This window comes from Daphnia magna, linkage group LG6, assembly GCF_020631705.1.
Source record: "Daphnia magna isolate NIES linkage group LG6, ASM2063170v1.1, whole genome shotgun sequence".
Taxonomy (NCBI): Eukaryota; Metazoa; Arthropoda; class Branchiopoda; order Diplostraca; family Daphniidae; genus Daphnia; species Daphnia magna.
The window spans coordinates 8,273,794-8,290,264 of record NC_059187.1 but is presented as its reverse complement, the minus strand read 5'-3'; the positions used below and the strand labels follow the sequence as shown (position 1 = coordinate 8,290,264).

General features: G+C 41.0%; 5 protein-coding genes across 13 annotated transcripts in view; 4 read left to right on the top strand and 1 right to left on the bottom strand.

The window, feature by feature from the left end:
• LOC116924945 (putative protein TPRXL) overlaps positions 1-1,494 on the top strand; it is a 5,008-nt gene extending 3,514 nt beyond the window's left edge. For 4 of the 7 annotated variants that reach the window (XM_045175038.1, XM_045175032.1, XM_045175034.1 and 1 more), the window contains 3 exons: positions 1-200; positions 336-463; positions 668-1,494. The exon at positions 1-200 is cut by the window's left edge. In XM_045175038.1, coding sequence (XP_045030973.1) covers positions 1-200; positions 336-463; positions 668-1,373 — 1,034 coding nt within the window. In that variant the 3' untranslated portion in view covers positions 1,374-1,494. The remainder of the gene's footprint in view (positions 201-335; positions 464-667) is intronic. The other 3 variants (XM_045175037.1, XM_045175036.1, XM_045175035.1) reach the window with 3 other exon arrangements.
• LOC116924942 (dynein axonemal intermediate chain 7 homolog) lies at positions 1,483-6,299 on the bottom strand. The gene is made up of 14 exons (XM_032931559.2): positions 5,230-6,299; positions 4,781-4,967; positions 4,435-4,656; positions 4,263-4,376; positions 3,974-4,199; positions 3,669-3,905; positions 3,436-3,610; positions 3,261-3,376; positions 3,126-3,202; positions 2,588-2,696; positions 2,296-2,504; positions 1,911-2,231; positions 1,741-1,848; positions 1,483-1,683 (listed from the first exon to the last, which is right to left on the bottom strand). The coding sequence occupies exons 1-14, from the start codon at positions 5,313-5,315 to the stop codon at positions 1,546-1,548; spliced, it is 2,325 nt and encodes a 774-aa protein (XP_032787450.2). The 5' UTR covers positions 5,316-6,299; the 3' UTR covers positions 1,483-1,545.
• LOC116924952 (cubilin) lies at positions 3,722-10,376 on the top strand. 2 transcript variants are annotated; one of them, XM_032931578.2, is made up of 7 exons: positions 3,722-3,753; positions 3,873-3,922; positions 9,044-9,184; positions 9,254-9,382; positions 9,453-9,720; positions 9,782-9,927; positions 9,987-10,376. In XM_032931578.2, the coding sequence occupies exons 1-7, from the start codon at positions 3,737-3,739 to the stop codon at positions 10,097-10,099; spliced, it is 864 nt and encodes a 287-aa protein (XP_032787469.1). In that variant the 5' UTR covers positions 3,722-3,736; the 3' UTR covers positions 10,100-10,376. The 2 variants fall into 2 exon arrangements, with proteins under 2 accessions (XP_032787469.1, XP_032787468.1); XM_032931577.2 differs by lacking the exons at positions 3,722-3,753; positions 3,873-3,922 and adding an exon at positions 7,617-7,991.
• A 282-nt stretch (positions 10,377-10,658) lies between these two features.
• Positions 10,659-13,841, top strand: LOC116924944 (phosphatidylserine synthase 2). Its single transcript, XM_032931561.2, has 12 exons — positions 10,659-11,051; positions 11,106-11,207; positions 11,281-11,431; positions 11,498-11,669; positions 11,734-11,861; positions 11,935-12,053; positions 12,116-12,230; positions 12,301-12,336; positions 12,403-12,512; positions 12,582-12,692; positions 12,756-12,842; positions 12,907-13,841. The coding sequence occupies exons 1-12, from the start codon at positions 10,855-10,857 to the stop codon at positions 13,115-13,117; spliced, it is 1,539 nt and encodes a 512-aa protein (XP_032787452.2). The 5' UTR covers positions 10,659-10,854; the 3' UTR covers positions 13,118-13,841.
• LOC116924951 (L-lactate dehydrogenase) lies at positions 13,706-15,936 on the top strand. 2 transcript variants are annotated; one of them, XM_032931575.2, is made up of 8 exons: positions 13,706-13,841; positions 14,440-14,541; positions 14,599-14,634; positions 14,699-14,816; positions 14,879-15,226; positions 15,290-15,407; positions 15,474-15,597; positions 15,662-15,936. In XM_032931575.2, the coding sequence occupies exons 2-8, from the start codon at positions 14,452-14,454 to the stop codon at positions 15,824-15,826; spliced, it is 999 nt and encodes a 332-aa protein (XP_032787466.1). In that variant the 5' UTR covers positions 13,706-13,841; positions 14,440-14,451; the 3' UTR covers positions 15,827-15,936. The 2 variants fall into 2 exon arrangements, with proteins under 2 accessions (XP_032787466.1, XP_032787467.1); XM_032931576.2 differs by lacking the exon at positions 13,706-13,841 and having other exon boundaries at positions 14,347-14,541.
• Positions 15,937-16,471: the final 535 nt, after the last annotated feature.

Here is a 16,471-nt window from a genome sequence, read left to right as displayed (position 1 = left end):
TGACCTACTGGAACGTTGTTGCCTTCACGATCCTTCAACGGAACACAATTCTTAATCTTTACACTATTGAAAACGTAACGGAGAATGAACCAGCGTTTAAGACGGTGCAGGTTTACAACGCACCACCACCAGCTGATCCATCGTCCGGCTGGATTACAGTTATAATTGATCTTAAGATTAACACACCATCTAGACTGCAGGTAAGATCCTATTTTCATCTTAATACCATGTAGTTGTTTAATTTATCAATCAGATAATGTTGTGTTTAGAATCTCATGTTAAACGTTAGAACGATGTGAAAGTAATGAACCATAAACTGGATTGTTGTCATGCAGCTCCGTCTCGATGGCAACAGGGCGAACCTGAATAGTACTGGATTAGCTGTTAGCAAAATCATCATCAAGAACGGGTTGAATATGAGCACAACGTCGACCGTTCCAACACCAACTTTCGCGAACAATAGGTAATACAACTATCTTCTGCGTATCAGATCATGTGATCTAACACTCTGTGTCACGTAAATCCCAACGTAATGTGATTGTGTCAAGCCACTTGTCTCAGGATATTTCATTTTGTTTGTTTCAATCATACTTCGACGTTTACCTGACGTCAATTAAAAACTGACGAAGTTAAATGCGTAATCGATGAACTTTGTAATCTTTTATAGCAGCGAACCTACTAGCTACAGCTCCTTGTCTTTTTCTGTTACTCCATCAAGCACAAATCCAACTACTACCACTATTAGCTCAAACTTGTCAAGTACTTCCACAGTGAATGTCGGTTCAACCGTACCATCCACCACGAGCATGAGCTCTCTGTTATCTACAGACACGGCAACTTCCACGAGCCCGGCAACTTCCACGGATCCGACATCGTCCACGGATCCGACATCGTCCACGGATCCGACATCGTCCACGGATCCGACATCGTCCACGGATCCGACATCGTCCACGGATCCGACATCGTCCACGGATCCGACATCGTCCACGGATCCGACATCGTCCACGGATCCGACATCGTCCACGGATCCCGAAAGCTCTTCCGAATCAGTCAGTTCAGATTCTAGCAACTCAGATAGCACAACAATATCTTCGTCAACGACTACCGAGTCAACGGGCATGCCGAACGAGTTACGCGGAGCCGTCATTGGTGTTAGTGTTTCTACAATCCTTCTTGCATTATTCTCTGTTCTTCTCGTTTATTGTTATCGACAGCATCGCCGTCAGGCCTACCTGGTCGAGAGCAAACGACTAGAAGCTGGAACCATTCGACCGCTGGAACACTTAGACGAAAATCTTGAAATTCCTTATAAAATTCCTTCTGAAACCTCTTCAGTCACCACAACAACGGCTTTCGCCACTCCGTGTCTATAGCTTTTATTTGAAGCTCACGGAGAGCTTCACCATAATCAAAATAACAAATTCGAAAATGTAAAGCCCTCGCAAAGGCTATTTACGAACCATTTTTCAAATACAGGACGGATGGACCTTTCAACTAACTTGTATTTGTAGCGAAGCCGTAAAAAGCTCGCTTCAATTGTAGGTATTATGCCGTTGAAGCCGGTCTTGTGGCTGCCAGCATGGTGTAGATAGTGTCGACAAAGGCTGGGGATGGATCGAGGATCTGGTTGCGTAACTCGATCGGCGACGATTCAAATAGGGCGTTGAGCAAATCAGCATAAAACTAGGGTAATACTGTTGACTATTGGAATTGTTTTCAAGATGAAAGCAAAATTGATACCTGAGGTTCAACATCTTTGACATTTTCCTGCTCGAGTGATAGGCTGCTCTCGTTGTAGGGCAAAAGTCGTGTGCGATCCAACGAGACTTGGGCCAGCGCAGGTGGGCTCTGTCAAACGGATTGTTATTCGTTTAATTAGACTCAAATGGAGATGTGGAAAATAGCCATACCATGGTTTCATTTTCTAACTTTTGATACTGTAGAACGAAATTCTCGTCGCCTGCCATCTGATTCCATCGACTATGCAAAAAAGAGAATTTTTCAGAAGCGGCCAGTATGGCCAGGCAGCGATAAAGATGATTTTCGACTGCCCGACTCTTGTTTTTCGCCAATTCTTCAACTGCAGAACTGACTTCGTGACTAGGTGAAATCTCTAGGCCACGGCGTCTCAGCGATTTGATCAGTTCGAATGGATTCATCGCTCTGTTTGTCAAGTCTTGAACGTTGACTATCACTGAAGTCCTGACACGACGGAGCAACACTTGATGTTCCTGACATAATAAATGTAAAAAATGTTGAATGAATTATACATGTATCGATTAGTTGATTAATTACTTGAATTTCGATGTCAAGAGAAACTATGGCTCCGTTGAGCGTCAAAGTGATGGAACGTGCCTCCGGATCGTATTCGATTTCATCCGGTTCATCTGCGGCTTCCTCAACTACGGCAGTCCCGTTCCCTCGTCCTCCTCCTTCTTCCTCATCACTGCCTTCCTCATCACTCCATTCATCTCCTCCACCTCCTGCTCCACCTCCACCAGCACCTGATTCCAGAATGGAGTATGTAAGTCGCAGAATATATTAATTTTTATAACAAAGTTAATGCTATTCTAAAAAAAAAAAAAACCTCGCGTTTCGTTTGCATTGGATCCTTTAGCAGCTTCTGCAGGAACTTTGCTCACCAACGAATTAATTATTGAGCTCCTCATGTGACTGGGAACCAGCGTCCATCCTTGCTGCATTTGAATTAGACATCATAAATAACTAGTAAGAACAAATCAGACTATCTAGTAAATAAACTACGAGTATTTACACAATAACTTTGTGATGATAAGAAACAAAGTAATCCCCCGATAGGCAACGTCCAGTAAAACTTAATAGTGGCTTTCATGCATGTTTTTATGACATCATCGCCGTGCGTGCAGTTGAACTGGGTGTGTAACACCACGAATACGATTTGCCCTTGGGATGTTTTGTTTACTCAAAGACATACATATATTAATCCAGAAGATCTTTTTTGAGTTTATGGTGTCCCCCCTGCTGCACACTGGTGGTTCTAGCACCAGGTGTTCTCCAATAACAAGCGTCGATTTATTATGTTGGCTTAGTTTCATACTACAAGCACGCCCATAGCTCGTCAAAGATAAGTCACGTAACGTAAATACCAGTGGCAAGTTGAGGCGTTTGGCCTGAGCGAAGGCTACGATGGCAGGTTCTTCCAGACGAAATTGCACCGTAGGACCTGCAATTTATTCGGTTATTACTGAACACGGATATGCACTCAATTGCCTCCGTGATACCTCCGATTTCTTCAAAGAAGCGAACATCCCACACACCTTTGGTCTTCCATGTTCCGGAATCTTTCCGATAGATGACTGGTCGCGGACAACCCAACCAAAAAGCTGTTGGTGGTAACCTGAAAGACCACGTTGTGATTGGAATTTGTCGATTTTACTGTAATAAATTAGCGTATACTTGATTTTGAAGCTGATTAATTTTCTAAGCTCTTCGTTTGACTCTTTGCCATCACCAGGGTCATCGTCATCGTCATTTTTACCCCTTTTGCCAGCCTTTTCAGCTTCTCTAGCAGCTCCCGATTCAGAGAATATTGCTCGAAATTCGTAAGTTTTGATCGCGTCTCCATCCTCAACTAAACATCATTTTGAAATTTTAAGTTTATTAGATTGCACGTAACGTATAAAACTTACGATATGCTACTGTCCAGTCGGCAAATCGTCTCGGTTGTACAGGCAACTGGAGTAATTGGAGCTCCAAGATGCCCATCACCAACAGGTAGCTGTTCAGATCTAGTATGTCTGCTTTAACGTCGTCTGCTGGAGAACCACGCTGGGCAACAGGCACCAAGTCAACATCAATTGGAACTTCCTTTTGCTTTGCTCGCATATTTTCAGGCACCAGATTGTACAGTGGATCATCTTCAGTAACTGTCGAGGTGATATAGGTGAGTTAAAGACATTTCTTTTGATTAAAATATTGAGAACATGTTGTGTACGGGGATGAAGAATTGATGGTAGACTAGGAACGCCATTGATCAATGGAGGTTCAAGATAATGGCCCTCTTTAAACCAAACGAATGAAGCCACGACAGGTTTCGCATTAGTTAAAACAATTTGGGGCAAGTCCAACCTGACACCCAGTCGTGGGAAGTCATGTAATGTCAGGGAACTGTTTTTAGCTGTGTCGGTACCTAAAGCCAGTGTGAAAAGCTTGGAACAAGTCTAGAACAGTTGATAAGCATGAAACGTCGAAACCAAATGATGAAGTTTACAATTTGATCCCACCTGGACATTAAGCTGTGTTTCGTCTGGCAGTAGATGTCGTTCCACGTCGCTCAAAACGCTTTTGACTGCGGCTTCAATCTCTTGATTCAACAGTTTCGATAACTCCCGTTGCATCTAAGACCGTAATCAATCGTTAGCAATCGTTTAAATTGTTTTGACGTCTTTGTTTTACCTGACAGAGCTGTTGAACTTGGTTTATTGGGATATCGTGAGTGTTTTCCAGCAGATCGTTAAGGTCGTGAAGAACTTGGTTGAATTCTGGCGCTCTGGAGAGAAGACGCTCCATACATGGCTCTGTGTTTTGACTATTTTCGATCCAGCGGTAGCGGTAGGCGTTTAACTGCGGGAGATGTCCCGGATCCGGTAGGCCGTCACACCTCATACACCAGTAGAACTTGGACATATAAAACGTGAAAGAAATGATACTAGCCGATAAATAGGGCGCGATGGATTTTGAAAAAACAAGAGGAAAAGAATCAATAAAAACAAGGGCCATCGATCAATGCGGTCGCACCTACTTTTTTCAGTTGCCATTGCTGGATGGCCCAGCTGGCCACGCTTGACGTGCATAGTGTTAGGAGAGCTGTCGATCGTTCACAATGCAGTCGACATAGTTCAACCTCACGGATTTGGCGCTCCTTTTTAATTCGGGCTTCGTGTTCCTCCTTTTCTTGTTGCTCTCTCCTCCGACGTTCCATCTCCAACCTATCGTCGTCATTATTTAAAAAGAAAACAACGTGCTATTGTTTTAAACGACATTCTCGAACTTGCTTTTTTTCTTTCCTCTTTTCGTTCACGCACAAAAGATTGAGTAATCATTTATGAATGGAAACGTCCGCCTCGTGAGAAGTGAACGACGGGCGTGCCGCAGGTGGTTGAGAGTTCCGGTGCAGGTGAATAATTAAGTTGGCATTGCCTCACCTGTGTCTATCAGCGATCAGAACCCAAAGCATGATGGATGAATTACCTCAATTCTTCGTTTTTAATCCGCTGCCTCTCCTCCTGTTCTTTTTTGTAACGCTGCTGCGCTTCCAACTGCTTCCTCGACTTCATGACGGGAGGCGATCGATTCCTTTTTTCGGGCAGTCACAACAACACTATGTGTGTTGAAAACGAATCTTTTGAAACTATCCGAAAAGGAGAGAAGGGGCTTGGTTCGTGTTGCCCTTTTTGAAAGAAACACACTGACAGCGTTCGTGATATTTCACGATGCCATCCACTGGCGAAAAGTTTCTTTTTATGTGTGTCTATTGATAAAAATCAACAAGGGACTGGCAGTCATGACAACGAAAACAACATTGCCGCGGTCGCCGCTCCTGCCCTCCCCGCCTTGAAATGTTGAATGGACCTGACAGGCCGCTAACCTTAAACCTGTAACTGCTGACGATTCATCAACTCCCAAATTAGTAAGAAAAAGACGAGGGCTTTTTTTTGTTGTTGTTTCCTTTCTTATTTTTTAAATACTGGCTAGAGAGTGTTATGGGAAAGTCAAGGTCTTTGTACATATTATCCAAGACTAATAACGATAGACACGACAGCAGTCCATTTTTCACGCCGGGGAAAAGCAAAACCAGAAGGGGTTGGGCACTCTGGTGTTGATAATCTTGATGATTTACTGCGGACGGAAGGGCTCAATGTCAGCTTGCGTACACGAGAAAATCGTGGTGAGACTTTTTCTTTTGTCTATATGTTTCAGTTTGTAACAGGACCATCCACTCGTTGTATAGCAATAGGGGAGAGTCACAATATCCAACAAACGCGAGAGAAAAAATTCAGAAAAGAGAGGGGCAAGAAAAAAAAATGCTGAGTGCTTTTCAGGGCCATAGATCTCAAACCGAGTGTGTAATTTTCTTTTTTAGATAATTTTTTTTTTCTCTCCTACCCCCACCTGGTCAAGGTTGATCCTGCCTCATCAATATTAGCTTGGCCGTTGCACCTGTAACTTACGATTTAAAAAAAAATGAAAAGAGGAATCGTGCTCTGTCGTGATAAAGCTGTGAATTCTAGATGAGCCACTGAACAAGAGGGAAAAACCCTGCAATATTTTCAATTGAACAATAATTTTTTCGTGAAAAAAAAAAAACACATCCATGATCCGTCTGGAAACGGGAAACTTTCATCATCGACTAGCAGCGACCCTGATCGATCTCTAAAACGTGATAGGACGCAGTCGACCATTCTACCATGTAAATTTGGTAAGAAAAGACACCAGAGAGCAGAAATTTCTGCTTCGACAGATGTCCTTGTGCTATCGAGAGATGCAAATTAATAAGTAGTTGTCAATGCGTCAAACAGAGAATGTTACACAACTTGCTGGTCTGTTACCATAGCCGTAACGTTATAGATTAATGCTTCATGTATTCTTCTTTCTCTTTGCTACAAAAGGGATTGTATAGCCCGCTCCTGACTGTACATCAACCGTCCAACTCTTCATTTTTTTTTCTTGTTCTTTGTTCTGGTGATATTTCGTAAGCTCTCCATGACCCACTTGGAAAGAAACAAAACAGAAAAAAAAAAAACGAAGCAGAACATAACTGAATTTGTAATAGGTTTTCACGTAGCGCATTTCACCTGTACACGCCTTTCTAGATATTATTCTTGTTTCGTATTGACAGTTCACGGGCCTAATAGGGAGCGACGTGACGAGACGTCGCCGCAAAAACTTCAAACAATTTTAGTTTTCAACGCATAAATAATATCGCGAGCGGGTCGAGAAATGCGTCTCACGTTCCCGTCTCGCATTGTCTTCTATTTTACTAGTTGTCGGCTCATCAATCGTGCTGTCCGTTACTTGCATCTATGACGGACGGAGCCCGCATTCAATAGTCACGTAGGCTATACAAACCCACACGAGGCCGTCAGCTGAAAACGGGTTCCTTCATTTTCTTTTGAATACTGCGCCGCCTTCACCAAAACAAAAGGAAAAACAGTCCAATGCCACCAGTTATGCACCTTAAAGAAGTCTGTTAAAAAGAAAACCTGGGTCCCTACTATTAAGCTACTATACGTAGCAAACGCAAGCCACTTGTTGCCAACTCGTTCGTCCCGAGTTTTTATTTTTTTTATTTTTCATTCGCCATCCGAATGGTTGGAAGAATAATAAAGAATAAAACGTCTCTAAAAGATGGACTTTGGCGAGTTCTTCTGTAGCAAAACTTTTACTGATCTACTGGCTTGTTGCCTTTTCTTTTTATTATTTCGTCTCTTTCTTCTTTTGCATCCAGTATGTTTGAATATGTTTAATTCTGTGAGCGATCTTAAACAAGAGCTGGAAGCGGAAGGAGGAGTCTTTCTTGGGTTCTCTCTCTCTCTTTTGAGAGTTATGTTTGCCTTTGCACTTTCATCACCTATAGGAGGCACGTGGCCTCTCCCCCTCTAGCTTGAAGACCCTCGTGAGCGTGTTGCAGCTCTTGGACAGTGACCGCCAGTCGCCGACGCTGCTGACTCCTCTCTCCGGTCCCGTCTTTAAAAAAAGAATTAAACACCACGTACCTTATTTCGTCTCGTCGTTCTCGTGTTACCTGCAACTTCTATATTTGATTGTTTAAAAAGAGATCGGATATATTTTTTTTCGTATACCCTGCAAACAAGTATAGCTTTATCCAGTGTGCCGGTCAACCATGCGGAGTACAGTATCTTTAGTGGCATCGTTCATCTGCATTCTCATCGGTGACTGCACGGCGCAGTTAAAAACTGACGCCGTTAAAATCAAGACCAACTCTTCCAAAGGTATTTCCTGTTTCTCGCCTGTGCAATTTTTGCCTCGATCGAATGTCTGCACTTTCGTCATGTTCTAATGATGATGGTGGTAACGATAGACTAGCCAAAGTGTTGACTGCTAGCCTGAGGACAACAACAGTCCTTGTCTTTTCGTTCTTTTTTTTTCGCATTTCTTTTTTGTTTTTGTTTTTGAATGGAATGGTTGATTTTTTTTTTTTTATTACTCTTTCTCAGCTAGTCGAAAGACTTGCCCGTGAGGTCCTCCTTATACGGCATACATTTTCAGCGTGTATTTTTTTCACGGCCGTGGCTTGATTGATCGATGCCATCAATTGCTCATTTGATGAAACTCTTTCCGATGGTCGCAGACGACCTCACATTCCTCGAATCGTTCTCGATATTTTTCTTGCGGTTTTTTTTTATTTATTTAACTTTGGTTTTATAAGAATTTCAAAAACCCATATTCTTCTTTAAAATACGTCTCTATTTTTATGCAGCTAGCTGGATTTTTAAAAAGGCTTTAGCTCGGCTTTTCCGCCTTGTTGCGTGTCGAAAAATTAAATGCAAAAATTTCAGGAAAAAGAATAAAAAAAGGCAAACAAAACATTAAATATCAAATTCACGTTGCAAAGCGGCGGCGGCACTTAAAGGAGAGAAAAAGAAAAAGAAGAACCGACAGTTTTTCTCTCACTGTGAAAATGGTCGTAAAAGCTTATCTTTCTTGCTAGCGCGCACCGCGTGACACCGCCGTCTCATTGGCTAAAGCCGGAATCATTATGTGGAATGTCCGGAGTGGACATTTCACTTACACAACGTGTTTTTATCGGACGATTGCCGCAGCAAGTCACTCCATTACCACATCGTAAACAAGTTCTTTTACAGCCAGCTGTCAATTAGTTGCGCCGTAAAGTACATAGGCCTAACGTTGGTCTCTTATGACGACTTCTAATAAACTTGAGCGGCGGAAATCCGCATTGTTTTTTCATCGTTTAACGATGGAACAAAAATCATTTACAAAAATGGTAACCGTGTACGTGACCTTTTCCGTGATTATTGTCTAGGTATTTCCTGTTATTCACGTCTGGAGGGCGAAGAAGGTGTTTTAGAATCGCCCAACTATCCGTCGGATTACCCATCCAATCAGGATTGTAATTATGACATTGTGCGGACATCTTCATCCGTCTGCGGCATCCGTCTTTACAGTACGTTGATGGTGACTGATGAATTCTTTATTTCTTCGTTCACTGAATAATCATTTTTCGCATCATCAGTCGAAGATTTGAACATACCGGGTAGCATCACCAAGGGTGGTGATGTCTGTGTGAACGATTACATTGCGGTTGAGTCTTGCGTGCCGGAAGGAGGAGCTAGATTCTGTGGCAACGACTCTGGCATTTCACGTGAGAAAACAATAATAGTAAAAACACGGTAGTCGACGTCTGTTATTATGAATCGTATTGTTGCAAACAGATCATTACAATTTCCAACCGGGAGCGACGGCCATCCGACTTTCCTTTCATTCCGACTCGTCTGGTAGTGGTCGTGGCTTCCGCATCAAGTACAAAATGGTGGAAGATTGCAGTAGTTATTTCTACGACATTGTGCCGTCGGGTATACCTCCCCTTGTCGGCTCCGCCACCTGTTTCACGCGCATCTCTGAGCCTTCCGGAACGATCAACACTCCATACCATCCAAAGAACTACCCGGAGAACCTCGACTGTGTCTACCAATTTGTCAGGTATTGACAGCTAATTTAAACTTGGTTTCGTCGGAACGTTAATCTTTGCGAACGATTTTAGGACAAACCCGAATTTATGCGGAGTGCGGATGAAGACGATCAAATTCGATTTACAATCTCCCATGGATACACCGTTCGGTGGTGCTTGTTCTGATTTTTTCCACATGCCATCCTGCGGATTCCTTTGTGGGAAAATGGAGTTCTCATGTAAGTCCCACTGTTCCTTTTCTAATTCTATCAATCCTTGTACGCTTTTCATTTTTTAGGGTTTGCTCGATATCAACCCGGAGCTACCAGTTTGGAATTCCATTTTCATTCAGATGAATCTACAGGATTGAGTGGCTTCCTTATATCTTTCGAGCAAGTCTATAATTGTTGAACCACAATGCCAAATAGAGGAATCAGTGAAGAGTAGGATTGTTGGAGCTCAACAAACTTTTTTTTTTTTCGTTTTTTATTTCGATTTTATCCATCACATTTGTACAGTTTAAATGCAAAACTCTTTTTGGGTTTTGTACCTCTCTGACGCTCCATATAATAATTTGCTCATTCATCCTTCTCATTTATAAAACGCCCATTATGTTCCAGAAACTCGTTTTCCGTCGGATTGTGTGGATCATCAATATACAAGGCGAAAATCCGTTTACATTGAAAAAGTTCTTTCTTTTTCTTCTGATTTACTTTTGTTTTTTCTACTTCTAAACGAAGACTACTGATTCTTACCAAGGGGAAGAGTGTTAGTCCTTCTTTTCGTAGATGCTGCCAGTTTATTATGTAAACCACTATGGAACTTTGTTGGTAAGTCAATCTTTGTTTTATTATAAATTTTTTATTTTATATAGTATGCGTTTCGACACTAAAAGTATTTTAAGACCAGAATTATCCACTTCGCGAGGCGGAGTTTCCATTTTCCGATCTTCCACATTTTAGCCGTAGTCTTTGACATCCTATTTTAGCTCAAGTTCGTCTGGTGATTGTCGGCCACCACGTTGTTAAATCCGAAAAGCACAAAAAAGCACAAAAATTTGTTTTACTTTTGAAACCCTATATCTAGGTTTTGTCGTTCGTTATATTAAAAAAGTGGGACGACCATTCGGCGTCTTTTGTGGGGGTGGAGGTTGTTAAGCTGCTACGATGGGTTCAGGTCTAGAACAAAATGAAAAGTCTCCCACAAAAAAGCAAACAATCAAAAGCAATTTCGTTAAAGAAGCAAGTCCAGCAAAAACCGCCCACGATTGGAGGAAGTATAGTAATAGGGAAGGACTTGGAAGTGATGGAATCTCTCCAGTGGAAGTGGAATTTTATGATGATGGAACTGTGACATTCTTTTGGTAATAGTAGTTATTGTTTTACCGGGAGTCAGTTATCACTCTTTTTATTTTTAGGAGAGCTCATACTTTGACGGTTCTTTTTCTTATGATTGCAGCACTCATTTATGTTGCAGTATTTGAACCTGTTATATTAGACACTCAATATAACACCAAACGGTAAACCTGATGGAACTCAATTTCAAAGAAATATATATTTTTTCATCTGAAAATTTATTTTTTTTATACACAGCGGACTAGTTGCCTGCGTAATTGTATTTATCCTTCTCTGCGTAACCGTAACACCCAATGGGCCATTCAAAAGGCCCCATCCAGCTTTATGGAGATTTACTTTTAGCTTGAGCATAGTTTATGAATTAGTGTTGATATTTGTGCTGTTTCAGGTACTTGGGCAACAAAATTATATCTTAAAAAATATTTCATTATACAAATCTTGATATTTCTTTTAGACAGCTGATGATGCTAGAAAACTTTTGAAACATTTCGACAGCAAACTGGGGGAACCCTTAGCTGAACGTAGCTATGGTGGTAGCTGTGTAATCTATGATGAGACTGTGCCAGAAAATCCATGGCATAATGTCCTAGACAAATTTGATGCTTTTGTTCCCACACATTTTTTTGGTAACACTTAAAGAATAAAGAAATAATTTTTCTCATGTTACTTTATTGTTATATCTTTAATTAGGTTGGTGGTTGAAAACTTTGATCCTGAGAGATTGGTGGCTGTGTACTATAATATCCATAATGTTTGAAGTTCTTGAGTACACACTGGAGCATCAACTGCCCAATTTTAGTGAATGCTGGTGGGACCATGTGAGTTGTCCTTTAACTTTCCATTTGCTTGTATACATAAAAAGCATAATGTATTTTGCAAATTTTAAAAAAGTGGATTATGGATGCATTATTGTGCAATGGCCTGGGAATAATAATCGGAATTCAAACCCTTAAATATTTTTCCATGAAAACCTACTATTGGCGGGGGTTGTGGAACATACCGTCATACAGGTGAAAATTCGAAGGAATGATAAACTTATAACAAAAAATTTAATTTAACGTTTCCACGTTAGGGGTAAACTTAAGCGGATGATCGCTCAATTTGGACCTTATAACTGGGTGCAGTTCGAATGGCGACCACTATCTTCACTTGGTCGTTGGTGTGCTACATTGGGAATTATGTTCATTGTGAGTAATCCAACATACACATTACAAAATATCTTACAGGATGCCGCTAACCTGAATTTGTTTTCTCCAGTTCTTGTTGACAGAGCTTAACACCTTCTATTTGAAGGTATTTAAAACCTGTGCTTTTGTTTCTTTATTTACTTATTTATTTTTTCAAACATTTTATTTAAAGTTCGTCTTATGGGTTCCTCCTGATCACTGGCTCAATTTGGTGAGACTATTCTTGGTCCTGCTTTGGGGAGCAGTCGGCCTTCGGGAAACCTTCCAGTACTTTGACGATCCGTAAGACAACCTTTTGAATTACATTCTTGCAATGAGCAGTTGCTAAAATTTAACTTCCTTATTACATAGAGACTGCGAGAATTTTGGACGCCAATCCTGGGTCATTCTCGCGATTGTCGTAACTGAATTTTTGATTGTTGCGCGCTTTGATTGGGAAACGATCACCAAACCATTGCCCTGGTACATGACTCAGAATTTAAGAGCAGCGCAATTATGGCTTTAAAACAATTGATTATTGTTTAGGCATGTCGTCCTGTTTTGGTCAATTTTCTTCTTAATGCTGGTGACATGGACGGTGTTTAGATTCTTCATTGCTAGTAACCTGCAAAAGTAATTCAACCGTGCTATAATAATATTGCACGATTTTACCCCAGTTTCTGATTTTCTGTTTCAGGAATGCTGATAGATGGTTAGAGGAGCAGCGCCGCCGTCTCCTTTGGTTGCGAGCCAAAAGTATTGAGCTTGGTATTTATAGCCCGGAGTCGAATGAACGCTTAGAAAACCCAAATGAAGCTAGCCATCTTGAAAACACTTCAGATAATATGCCACGATCAAGTTCGATGGCAACCAAACCAAAGAAACGTAGGGCCCATAAAGCAGACTAGTTGAAGAATGAAATGGTCGGTCAGGGCATTCTACATATTTGCACCTGTTTGAATGGACCAAAACTAAAGCGTTAACAAAGAAAAAAGAATCTTGAATTTGATGTAGAAAGGAGATAAGATCTTAATGAAACAGGGGATTGTTTTCAGTTCTAGAGATTACCAACTAACTCATTACACTTGCAAGTGTTTCAATTAAATTGCTACAAAAGTGTTCGATAGCCTAGTCTTGCTTTCAGAGCTGGTCTCTTTCGTCCGTTTGAAGACGGAAATTGTCTCTAGTTATGAAAAAAGAAAAAGAAATAAAATTTAAAAACAAAAAGAAGCTAAAAGAAAAAAAAAAATAGTTCATCACAATTCATAGTTCAAATCTATCTGTTTTTTTTTTAGAAAAAATTGATAAATAGATGGCAGTGCATTTCCATCTACTGTCAGCGGTCGAAGGTGTTTCGTGATAACAATGAAGAATGAAATGACCGCCAAGATTTCCTGAGGTGAGAAAATCGATAGCGAAGTATACTACGCGAGACCGGTATTGCGTGTAGCGAAACTGCAGTTTATAAGCAGCAGGCTAGTTGGCTCGGCGTTTACAGCAGAATCAGCTGTTCCATCGAGCATTGTGACAAAGAGATCTGCAGTGGGTCAAAAGACGAGAACCGGGACTTGCATCATTCACTTCCAACCCCTCGTACAACAACGTTCCGTATTCTGAACATCAGGTTCATACGTAAGTTAAGTTTACTTTTTCTTAAATATTGATGCAGTTTTACGTTTATCAGACGTCATTTCATTTGTCTTTCAAGATGGTTATCATGATCAACGTTTTATTTTGTGCTGGTCGCGATTCTTTCACTTTTAGAAGTCTGACTAAGTCTATATTGACAGATATCTGCTACTTTCTAGTCGGCTAGTACAGCATGCTTGTTCTGTATTTTGGAAGACAGGTTCACTAACGAAGAAAACTTTTTGGAGAAAAAAAATCTCAGTTTAACGATTTTGGTTTATTGAAAATCCAAGGGCGTAGCCCTGTGGTGAAGGGTAAACGAATGAGCCAACTATTGGGTAGACGTGTTCTGGGTGACTTTAGTTTGACATTCATAAATGTTACGCGGCTGCGCGCCCTACGTGTTCACGTGCAGGTCGGATGCTTTTTCGGGATTCCTTTATTACACCGTTGCCAACCGCTAGGGTAGCTGAAAATAAGAATCGTGACGGGAAGGCAGTTGTTACATGTTACATTAGTCTTGATCGTGTGAACATCCTTGGCGGACGTTTGCCGGTGCTGTGTTGATCGACTGTCATTCTTATTATTTCTCAAATTACAGACAAAAACCAAAATGGCGACTAGCGAACAGAAACTGATGACTTCAATCCAAGCCCCTGTCGCTCACTCGGGAAGCAAAGTTACGATTGTTGGTGTCGGCCAGGTGGGAATTCTTCTCATTGTTTTACGTTTTACATTATTAACTGGTTTTATTTTTCAGGTTGGAATGGCCTGTGCCTTCAGCATCATGACTCAGGTAAACACTGTTGTCAATTGTTATTCCTAGTTGTATTATATGAAAGAGAACATTAATTTTACAGGGTATCGCCTCTGAGCTGGCGCTGATAGACGTGATGGAGGACAAACTCAAGGGAGAACTCATGGATTTGCAACATGGTTTGGCTTTCCTCGGCAACATAAAAATTAATGCTGGTTCAGGTAAAAAGTGTTGAATATTCCTTCTGGTATTAACATTAATTGCCATTCTTTTTACGTTTTAGATTACGCTCTGTCCGCTGGATCAAAACTTTGCATTGTTACCGCTGGAGCCCGCCAACGTGAGGGCGAATCCCGCTTAAACTTGGTTCAACGCAATGCAGATATTTTGAAGGGGATGATTCCTAAATTGATTCAACACAGCCCCGACACTATTCTTCTTATTGTTTCCAATCCTGTTGATTTGATGACATACGTAGCCTGGAAGCTCAGTGGCTTGCCAAAAGAACGTGTTATTGGATCTGGAACAAATTTGGACTCTTCTCGTTTCCGCTTCCTTTTGTCGGAGCGATTTAACGTCGCACCCAACTCCACCCATGGTTGGATCATCGGAGAGCATGGCGACTCCAGTGGTCTGTTTGAAATCAAAATTTACACTCATTTCACATCTTCTTTACAATTTGGTAACGTTTCAGTCCCCGTCTGGTCTGGTGTCAATGTTGCCGGCGTTCGCCTGAGGGATCTCAATCCAGCAGCTGGAACTGATGCTGATACTGAAAACTGGGGTCAGATCCACACACAAGTCGTGCAAAGGTTTAACACATTTTTCGGAATAGCTTTCGATTCTAAAGTAACTAATAATTATTCATTTTTTATTAGCGCCTATGAAATCATTCGATTGAAGGGTTATACTTCCTGGGCTATTGGTTTGAGCGTGTCGATCCTCACCAAAGCCATTTTGAAGAACTCACGCAACGTATTCGCTGTCTCTACCTTTGTCCAAGTATTGTCCCTTAATCTTCCATGAAATTCGTTTCCATAAGCCTAAACTTAAAAAAAAAAAATAGGGAATCCATGGAGTAGAGCAGCCTGTTTTCCTCTCCGTCCCCTGCGTGGTTGGGGAAAATGGTATTACCGACGTCATCCAACAAACTTTAACAGACGGTGAACGCGCTCAGCTTCAAAAATCGGCCATCACTCTGAATGAAGTTCAAGTTAACCTGGTGTTATAAGATAATGTATAATGTATTAAATTCGAAATGTTATTGTATTATTCGAATTATGCCTCTTCACTGAACATAATTAGTATACGTGTGTCGTAGAATACATGGTTGTTAAGTCATTATATTGAATTATTGAGAAGGATTCCCCATAGAAACTTTTGTTTTTGTACCAAAAGTTACGAATATAGAGAAAGTTTAAGTTAATTATCACTCATATCAGAAATATAAAAAATATCATCAGAAATATCTGGAGCATTTTTTACAATACATATTTCTTTAGTTTCACGTAAAACTGTCTTAACATTCGGTTCATGGGACTTCTCTCAAAGGATTAACTCGATGGGCTTTAATCGGGTTCTCACCCCGGCCCGCCCCAAAAATCGAATCGAGACGATCGGGGTGAATATGTTATCGCCGGGGAAGTGGGGCAGGGTGGGAATCGAGAGGGTCAGATTTCATTTTCAAAAACAGGTGGATTGCGCTTGCACAGAACCACATAAACAATATTAAGAGATCTGCATTGACCTAACAATTAAGGTTTACTTCTGAATTCAATAATGAATTCAATAACCAGATTAAGTTTGTTGATAGATCACCCAGGCTTTATTGTCCGTATTTTTGGCGCTACTTACGTTATTTGCTCTTTGCCACATT